The 10,546-nt window shown below is 40.2% G+C and overlaps 1 protein-coding gene across 9 annotated transcripts in view; it reads left to right on the top strand.

The window, feature by feature from the left end:
• Positions 1-2,259: 2,259 nt before the first annotated feature.
• LOC116917122 (tensin-2) overlaps positions 2,260-10,546 on the top strand; it is a 52,604-nt gene continuing 44,317 nt past the window's right edge. For 5 of the 9 annotated variants that reach the window (XM_045169081.1, XM_045169076.1, XM_045169079.1 and 2 more), the window contains exons 1-2: positions 2,260-2,663; positions 5,341-5,574. In XM_045169081.1, coding sequence (XP_045025016.1) covers positions 5,485-5,574 — 90 coding nt within the window. In that variant the 5' untranslated portion in view covers positions 2,260-2,663; positions 5,341-5,484. Of the gene's footprint in view, positions 2,664-5,340; positions 5,575-9,050; positions 9,227-10,546 lie in introns of those variants that run through there. The other 4 variants (XM_045169087.1, XM_045169078.1, XM_045169075.1 and 1 more) reach the window with 3 other exon arrangements.

Genomic DNA, 10,546 nt, shown 5'->3' with positions numbered 1-10,546 from the left:
GCTTTTCCGATTTTCTGGGAGGAGGATTTTCCAACTTGTAACTTTGGATAGTTGCTTTCTTTTGTCAACGTGACAACCATTTTAAAACGGACGTTTTCCGAACGGGTGGTGGAACTCGTCGGTGTCGATATGCTATACGATCCCGCATGCTGTAACATCGACGGGTTATCGTTAACCACAGAAAACACGGAACGATCTTTTATTTTTTTTTTTTTTTTGCCAGTGTTTTCGACGCGTTCCATGAATTATGTAGCAAAAATTTTCATCGCGCATACCCAACTGAATATTTTTATGAAAAAAACAAAATTATTCGCTTACAAAATGAACAACATGCGGGGTCTGAGTTCAAAGTATCTCGTCTCTTTCTATTTGTTCCAGCGGGGCTGACAATTGCGTTGGAATTTGCGGGCCACGTATACTTGGCTATCGTCCCATTTGTTTTGTTGCGAGCCTTAGGGAATACAAAAGCAGACGTAACAAGAGAAAATCGATAACAATCAATCGCAGGAGCCACATAGTTTGTCACACACAAAAATGGTCCAGCGATCACAATCAAACTAGAATTTCTTTCCACTTTGAAAAGAGGATGGAAAAGGGGGATACAAAATATCGTCCGTGTACTTAGATAGACCCCGAACATGATGTCTATAAAAAATATATATAAAGTAAATAAATAAAAAAAAAAAAAAAAGGGCCGAACAACAGGGCGCACATACAAAAAAGTTAAGAAGAACTGGCGCTTGAGCGCGGTAACACAATACGGCGGGCAACAGCAACACGGCAGCACTATATGAGCGTTCCAAGCCCCTATATGTTTATTGTTGTATGATTTTGAATTCAATCGCGGTCTATTGTAAGTTCTCATTCTAGTTTTTTTTTTTTATGTATAGGCGGTGACCACCTGGAACCTCTTCGGTCCTCCTAAGAATAAATGCGCTACACATTTTTTATTTTTCCATGATGGGAATATCTTTTTCATTCCTTTCTACCCTTCGCAACAACAGAGGACAATAAAAAAGAACTGTGTTGTATACTGCTGTGTAACATGTACAGGGCAAAAAGTGAAGGATTAGGGCGACATTTGAATGATTCAAATGGTAGAATATCTTCGTTGGTTTCTACGTTTTTCGGAGGGGATTTATTTCTGACTCTTAGCGGAATGCAGGGCACGTCCCTTTTTAGTTTAAAAATCTCATTTTCTTCGTAATCGATATAGGGACTCGGCGAGTCTTTTTTCCCTCTACCGATTAGATAAAGCCGCAACGTCAGTACCGCACAGTTAGCTGTTGATTTAGGTTGTAGATTCAACAGAAAAAAAAGTGATGAGCTCTACGTTAGTTCTCTTTTTTTTGTTGTTGAAAAAAAAAAAAAACACTTGGAAAGGCAACACAACGGAGACACCCAAACAAAACAAGACTAAGAAATTTTGTTGATTTCATTTCCTTTTTTTTATTTTCTCTGGCGGAGGTTTGAAAAATCAACCACACGTCACGACTGTGAAAAAGATTACAGCGTAGTTCGTCCGTGTTGATAAATACCTACATTCATCCATCAGTTGGCTAGCAGCCGAGAAAGACAACGAACGTACGACAGCCAAGAATAAGAAAAAAGAAAAAGACAACAACAACAAAAAAGAAGAAATTGAGAGCAGTTTCGAAACATCTCGTATAGAAATTCAACAATGAACGCTTTCCTCATCATCGAGTCAAAGCGGTACCTTCAAATGTGTGTGAGACGTTGACGCCGCCATGATTGAAGGCACCCCATTCTGAAAGGCTATCATTATAAACTCAGCACAACTCTTCATAAAGAAGATACCCATTAAGCTCTTCATTTAAATAATGTATTGCTTAACGAGCTGCAACACCAAAAAAAAAACACAAGATAAATCTCCTCATTTTTTGTGTGTGCTTGATTTTCTAAAAATATTCGTCCTTTTGTCTATGAAATTACGATTACGTATACAACGAGGCGAAAGTCTGGACTATATCAAACATTACAAGTACCCCCAATGTATGCCTTTCGCGGATGAGTGCAATATACTGTTGTTGTGGCTCATTGGTTAGCTGGTTTGTGGTCAGCTGACTAGTGGTAGTGGTGATATATACCCATGGCCCGAGGAAGAATAAGCAAGCCCTCGAGACAAGAAGAGGGCGCCCCGAGGCACGATTTTAGCTTAGGGGGCTTTATACATACTTTGGTGAGCGGGTGGGGGCCGAAAAAGCCGCTAGATGGTCGCCAGCCTGGGCCAGTGTTGTTCTGGCGCTCTGCACCGGTGCACGTGTTTCCGTCTATTTCCCGAAAGAAAAAACCGTTTCGTGTCCCAAGTGTTTTTTTTTGCATTTGTCTCTCCCAGTGTGTGTGTGTGTGCTTTTTTTTTGTAATTTTTTTTTCGTACTGACTTTACCACGAACTCACACACAATTTGGCCACCACACAGTACATTGTAAATTCAATCAGTTCGTTTTCGTCACGCCAATCCAACCACCGGATTTACTCTAGCGAATAAATAGTTGCCATTAAATTATCATTAAAAGAAAAAGGAACTACTCAATGTGCTCGCAGCGTGTGTCCAGTGTCGGCAAAAGAAGAAATTGCCAATAAGTGTCCCAACGACCACGCTAAAAAGGGTGGGAAACACACGCGCCAAAACTTCTCCATGGGTAATAAGTTGTTTGAAACAACAAATCTCTTTTCTTCTCTTTCATTCGTCTTGTGAAATTCAACTCGTTTTCATATTCTCTGTTTGCTTTTATCATTATTATTTTTTTTTTTTATATTTTTGATTTACGGGTTATCGTGAAGGGTCTTTTGCATATGTCAGTGGGTCGCTCTGTGTGTGGCACATGTTGGAAACAACGCGTGTGCGATCCAGACTGGACTTCTGTCCTAAAAGAAAAGGGATTCCCACATTGCGAAAGTTTTTTGAAAGCGGATGCACGATCCACCCATCCGCCTTCATCCTCTACTTAATACTCTTTTTTTTTTGGGGGTTTGATGTCTGCATTTCCCGCGACAAAGTGTTGTGCACTGTAATCCTCACGTTTGAATAATAACGAACCCGCCTTGCATTGTCGGTGTGCCAAAAATCTCATCAGGTGACACGGTAGTGCTGGTGGAATGCTTCATTAAACACGTCAGCTGATGGAGGTGGGGGGGGGGCTTGTTGTTTTGCTAATGGGCTAATTATGTGGCATTTGTAATGGTCGTTTCCGGAAAAAAAAAGAAAAGAACTCAAAATCCCGGATTTCCTAAATGCATCATCTCTCCCTGACCGTTTTTCTTCTTTGCACGTATTCAATTTCCTTTTCTTTTTGCGAAAAATAGGGAGGGAGGGGAGGGTAACAAAATCCTTTGATTCTTTTGACTTGACACGGCCCAGGTTCAAAAGACATCAGCTGCTTACAGTCGTTCTTTCAGAATACCAAATGCCGACTGAATGACAAAAAAAAAAAGTAAAGCGGATGAATCAATCAACATTTCAAGTCTATCCCTGAAAAATGTATGCCCCCACCCCATCTGAAATCGGCCCACAACATTCCGCGAAATTCCGCAGAATAAGAAACCCCGGTTTTCCACATTCCCTCCCCATTGAAATTAGAAAACAAGTTTCACCTCTTTTTTCTAGTCTCTTTGTCCTGCTTTGCAAATGTTGTGGACTCGTCATTTTTCTTGTTAAATGGGCCGAAATTTACGACTCGGGATTTTCTCCCTTTTTTGTTGTTGTGGGAAAGAAAAAAAATGTTTTTCAACGTTCCATGTACTGCCGTAAAAAAAAAAAGAAACTTGACTGACTGCCGGACGACACTAAGCTACTTAAATCACAGTACATGTTTCTTTTTTTTTTCTTGAAATGGGCCGTTTTCAAAAGATATTTAAAAATGGCGCTGCAAAGTGTTTTGTTTAACGTCGCCACGTCTTTGGAAATGTTGTTTTATTGCCAGACATTATCGGGGGCTATTTTGCTTTTCCCAAAATAAGGTTCTAATTACTTCATTTTCAGTTTATTTAAGAGTTCGTTTTATTTGTTTATTACTTTTTCCTATTTACCACGACACGAAGATCTCTAACTTCAAAAAAAAAAAAAAAAAAGAACTGGAATTTCATTTTCCAACATTCCCGGATGTTTGACTTTGCACACACGTCCCTCGTTCATATTTTATTCTTTCTCTCTCGTTGAAATGGAAATTCTGGACGAAAACACACATTCTGAAAATTGTAGTCAAATGCGAGAGGAAATCGAGCACGACGTGACATTCCAGTAGAGAACCCCTGTGGAACGCTAATACGATAACTAGATCCACCTTAAGAAAATCCCACCAACCAACCAAAAAAAAAAAAATCCCGTTTAGACCTATTTTCTTTCTTTTCTGTCTGATACGAGAAACTCGTGTATCATATGGCACCAGCTCTTTACACGCTTTTATAGCCCAAGTGTTGTTGTTGTGTGTGTGTGTAATAAATACTGTACACAACCAGGTGCGCGAGCGTCTCTAACACACACACAGACCATCAGCCAGGATAAAAAGGCTTTCAAATGCGGGAATGCGCTTGAATACAGTTTAAAGATTCCCTTTTTGTCCGTCTGATCGATTACCTGGTAAGAGATGATTGGGACATAATATCGTGATTTTTTTTTCATTTGTTGCTGAAACCCGTTGGTCTTGTTCCATGGGTCGCCAAAAAATGTCTTGTGCCAGTTTTTTTTTTTTTTTTTCGAAAAATAATAAAAAAAATGTAGAGGGGAAAGAAGAAATGGTAGGCCTGATGGCTTGTGGGTTGTTTTTCGAAGCCGCCACAAGGGGCGAAGAGGAAACGTCGATGCTTTTGCTGCTTCTTGGCCGCAACAAAATTAATGATGGAATATAAATCAACCAAAAAGAAAAGGGAGAAGGAAGGTGTACGTATTCATGTATACATGTAGAAGGGAAATTTCCCTTTAAAAAGAAGAAGAGGAATAGACAACATTCTCGACCGACACCCTCACCCCCGAGAAAACGTAGCTGTAACAACCCACACACGAACCACCCCATGCTGCGGGTCCCAAACCATAAAAATGCCTTCCACCCTAGAAAGACATGCATCTCTTTCACATTCAATACTGATGATTTTTTTTCTCCATGTTTCTCCCCCTATAGCTATTCATATCTTTTTTTTTTTTTTTTTTACCTTTCCTACTGAATCATTTGCTCTTACTGCTTCTTTTCCGAATGGACTTTTGCTCGGGATTTTCTTCTTCTTTCGAACGGGCATATTCATGTTTGGGACGATGTATTCTTCTTCTACGACAACGACGTTGATTGTGATGGATCGACCTGATTCTTTGATTTCTATCCCCAGCAGGTTTTTGTTGAGCTGTTGAGACGATAACGTGGTGTGCTGGGGGCCCCGTTATTTCCCCTTTTTTTTTTTTTACTCCAATCTAAAACTCCCGGAGAGAAGAGGTCAGCCTGCAGATTTTAAAGGGATAACAACAACTGAAAAATGCCTAGCTGCTGGAAATTGGCGTGGTGCTTTTGCAGCGACCCGGGACGTCGACCGAAAATCAGTTCGCCTGTTCATCTCCTTCTCAAGGTAAATGACGATCGTAATAATAATAACAATCCAAAAGGTGTTGGGGCATTCTCAAGGTGTGCAGTTGCCACGTTAATAGTCAACCGATTTTCGCGTGCAACAACACACGTGAATAATGAAAACCAGGAAGTGATAGAAGGTTCTTTTTGCGCTACGATTATTTTTATTATCTGTGCGCACTTTTCGCCTGGGATTTCTTCGACGCAATCACGCGCTCTCATAGCTGTGTATGTGCAAGTATGTAGTCCGCATTATTATTATTATTTTTTCGAATATAAAGGTATGAGGACGGGACTCGCGTGCGTGATCGTCAGGGTCGAGCGTGAATTGAGCCAACACAAGGTCATTCCATGGTTGTTTTTCTTTTCGCTATAGAACGCAGTATTTCATTTCATACAATGAAGCTGTACCTTTGGCGAAACAACGCTTCGTGACGCAAAGCGTGCGCGGGATATGACGATGCAGAGCGGGGGATGATGAGGTGAAACGTAGGCAGGGCTCCTTTTTTATTTTGTAGTGGGGGGATCTACAGTATAGGACGAGTACCTATACGCAAGTCTCCTTCGCGTCCTTTTGTAAGTAATGCTCGAAATGATGGCGGTAGCAGCAAAGATGATGATGAGGTTGAAAATGCCAGTCTTCAAGGACTCGAGGCGAAAAAAATTCAAACAAAAATTAGAGGAATGTTTATCTCTTTTTGTGTGTGTGTGTGCCGAGGTTTTTTTTTTTATATTTACTCCCGTTCGTATGCAGACGCACGGTAATTTGTTGGCAACATTAACCTGCTCGCGATAATCAGTGCATGCCAAAACTCGTCGAAATGGCATTTTCTTTTCCGCTACCGTCACGTCGCTGATGATGTTGGGCGTGAGTATACGTCGTGGTATACTGCGCCAGAGAGACACTGGCAGCTCGCAGGAAATCATCAGTCTCCGTCAAAGGAAGAGAAAGCGGTGCCAGATTTGGGAGGGAGAAAAAATAATAATAACGTAACAAACAAAAACCGAAAAAAAGAAGTGAGTGAGATGATTCCAAAGGTTTTCGTGTCATTAGGAGCCATTTACGCGGTAAAAGAGGCACGTCAACATAAAAACGAGTTTAAAAACTAAACACCGAAAATGTCTCGTCGATTTGGCATTGATTGCTGGATATATACGCAATATATATTGTACGTTGTCATTGGTCCGCTCCCGTTATGGTGGCCCACCGTTTAAGGGATGATGTTATGGATGTGGGACAGAGGTAAAAGTGAGAGAAAAACAAAAGTGCTGTTCGATTTAAAAGACAGAGGTTAAATGTACCTACCGATACGACGACTATGTAATATGAAAAAACACCTTTTCGACATGCGTACACAAAAGAAGTAAAAACAAGCAGTGACAAGGCAATAAAGGAACGCAATCAACCGGTGATCGAGAACGTAAAAAAAAAAATAATTCGATTTTTTCGTGAGTTCGTTACGTGTAAAACGTAATCTCTCTGCTATAGAGAAATGATTATTTTTTTTCCCCTCTTGATGATGTAAAAAAAACGGGCTATCTAATTGATGGGTTTCGTTGGGAAGTAAGGTGGGCTGAACGGTAGGGAGAATGATTTTCTCGGGAAAGCAGGGCACCGATGCCATTGGCTATAACCTCTGAGCTGTCGGCGTGAAACACGTCGAATCTGCCCATTTGTGCGGTGGGTATGACCTTCTTTTTTCTTTCACGGGAAATCACGCAAGGCCGTGTCGATTCTTACGTCTGTATTGTCTCTCTCTGTTTTCGTTCATAACAAACAATCGTTAAAAGATTAAATACGGGTGGGAGAGCAAAGAGAGAGAGAAAAAAAAGGGGGGGAACAAAAGTTCAATAAATCGAGAGAGATTCTTTTGGCAGGTAATCGTGCGTCAGCTATGCCCGTTGTTCCACACGCACCCGCATTCATTGTAAATCCAAATGAGGGGGGGAATGTAATTATAACAAAAACAAACGAACGATGCGCTCAGCTATAAATTCACGGCGATAAATAATAACATTTGATGCATCGATGGGGATGTGGAGTTGATAATGTTATTCGTACTGCGTATGCTGCCCCTCCATCTGTTTATACATTTGTATAACTAAAGAGAGTTATTAAAAGTCATCTAGAGTTACTCTCACTTTGAAAGTTTTATTTGATTTTGTTTTGTATTTACAAATTTCACAAAAGGAGAATTAGCTTTTTTTTTTTTTTTCTTTGGAAGGGAAATAAAATCCACGGTACTCTGTTGCTGCAGATCGGGTTACTCGGAGAGAAGACTTGCGTGACTTTTACAATCCAGCATCTCCCCCCCCCTGCCTCCCCATGCAAACGAGAAAATGTCCGTGTCTGTTTGTGAGCTTGAGAAAGAAGGCATTTCTTTTTTTTTTTACGTGGTCACGGACCAAACATCAGAAAATAATCGATTGTTATTGATGGACATAAAAACCAAAAAAAAAAACATATCGATGAGCTCATCTTCCACCTCTCAAAAAAAAAAAAAAAAAAAAATCTTGTTTAGCTTTGCTAGAAGAAGAGTTGAATTGTGACAGAACGGATTGACGGGTTATCCATTTGATGCTGGCCAGACGCCACCAATCGAGGGCCCATCCAAAAGATTATGAGAGAGAGAGAAAAAAAACGCAGACCGGGAGGATGTTTCAAGAAGCTTCAACGGTTTGAAGTGGTTTGATGGACGCGTCATTGAATTCAAGTGATGTCGGGAGAAATTGCGTCTTGATTTTGATGACCTTGTCGCTCGTTATTTGCTGTCTCTTCCTCAAATTTGTCTTTTTTTTGTGTGTGTGTGTGTGTGTGTGTTCAATTAGATTTTTCTTTCTATTTTGGTGAGGAATGTGACAGGAGTGTTGCGTGAGCTAGAAAATGAAAATGGATGGGTTGAGTAAACAACTTTATTTTTTTTTTTGTCTTCTATTTTAGCAAAAGAATGAGTTTACAAAATTGCGAAAGCGACAGATTTTAATGAAACACAATTGACGTTAAGTATAGGAGAGAAAAAAAAGAGAATGGGGGGGAATAGTGCCTCGAGTTGTCAGAATTGCGGTTTTCTATTTAAAGATGGGTGGACCCAAACCGTGTGCTCGTGTGAATCCATCGAACTGGAAAAACACATTTCCCGCGGTTGTTGTTGTTTTTTTCCAAGCAGAAAACCGAGAGAATGGCACGTTCTCCGATACATTTTTTCTTTTCCTTTTTCCTTTTGAATTTTTTTCTCATTTGTGTTTCCTTTTTTCTTCAAGTTTATCTCAACAATCATTGAAATGGTAGAAAAATCGAATCCAAACTGTTTACAACGCCAATGTTGAACGTCTAGGGAGCAAAGTTCAATGATCGGTTTTTCTCGTGTAATCGATTAGAGTCGCATCGATGACGACAACTGATCACGAATGATAGTCGTGCGTGAAAGTGTAATGCCTATCGGGCGTGAATCGTATATATCTGCCCAGTTATTCACGGCCACTGGCCTCTTTTTATTTGTTACCAAGCCATTGCAAACACAGCAGGACCACCTTATACTATATGGCCGTCGCCATTTAATGATTGCGGTGACGTCGGGTTACCTTTTTCCACACGGCCGCTGACTTTTCTGAAAATTTCCTTTCTTTTACTTGCTTCGTTTCAACAAATCAAGGTTCGCTTTGTTGTTGTTGTTTCGTTTGTTTAAAAAAAAATCTCGAATGTAACGATAATGATGATGTTTAAAGAGCGATGAAAGTATGTCGGTCGTGATGTTTCGGGTTGAAAATGAAACTATTCCAAGTCGCGACGTGAATCAACACGATGCTTTAGATGTGAGGCGAAATGAACGCCCTGCATCGTTAAGAATTGGCAATTAAGACGAAGAAGATAGTGAGCCTCATCATCTCGGTAGTTTTTTTTTCTTTGGGGATCTGGTCCGCTTGTTGCGATAACGGTTTTATTACGTGATGAAGAAACATCCGTCTGCGCTATGTTCATTTGACCTTTTTCCCTCTTGTATAACTCTTTTGCGGTTCACTTTTGAAATTACATCCAAATTTATTTTTTTAATAGCATAACACAATTTCAAAATGTTGCGTGTGCGCAATTTTTTTTTTTGGGGGTTTGAATCTTCTCCACTTTCCCTGGATTCGAAAAAAAAAAAAAAAGATCCTTGGCGGTGGAAACGACTGTAAAAGTGTTGACATTGCCGTAAAACGATATGGAGACGCTCCTTCTTTTGCCCCGCCATCTATATCTTTTCTTTTTCTTTTTTCTTGAACAAATATGTGAACGAAAGACGAAAGTTTCGGTACATACTGTAGACGTAGACACACACACACAGGCAGTTCATCCAAATATATGTATATATATATATATATATATATTTATGAACGGATACTGTGTTTAAGATACGACGTATAGTGTTGCTCCGGGAAAAGAAGAGCCTTTGAGTGTGTTATTGTGTTCCAAGCAAAGAGGAGACTAAAAATAAAGACGACTGCGATCAACGGGTGATGAATGACACCTTTCGCACCTTTTTGAAGGGGGAGGCTCACGGGGATATTTTTTTGTTTTCCCTCTCTCTCTTTAAATAGGAAGAAACTCGCACGGCTATGTTTTCTCACACACACACACATATCACACTGTTTCTTCTTATTGCCGGGTCGTTTTATTTGAACAGACAGCAGCGAAAGAGCTCGGCGTTTTCAGTTTTTTTTTTCTTTTTCTGTCTGGAATCGATGTACCGGAATTTCATCTTTTGTCTTGTGTATTCATTCAACTCCCGCGTGTTCGCTTGACTTCCCCGATGGAACCAAGTGGCTCTACTATTTTAAATGTCAGTGGAAATATTTTTTTAAAGTTTTTGATTGATCGACAGGCCCATAAATCTTTTGCTTCTATTTACAAAGCACACGCCCCTTCCACGATTCCCCTCGAAACGAGAAGATAGTAGCCCATGTCGCGCGGGATTTATTCAAATGAACTGGTT

Source organism: Daphnia magna, linkage group LG2 (assembly GCF_020631705.1).
Source record: "Daphnia magna isolate NIES linkage group LG2, ASM2063170v1.1, whole genome shotgun sequence".
NCBI classification, from domain to species: Eukaryota; Metazoa; Arthropoda; class Branchiopoda; order Diplostraca; family Daphniidae; genus Daphnia; species Daphnia magna.
This window is presented reverse-complemented; position numbering and strand designations above follow the sequence as displayed.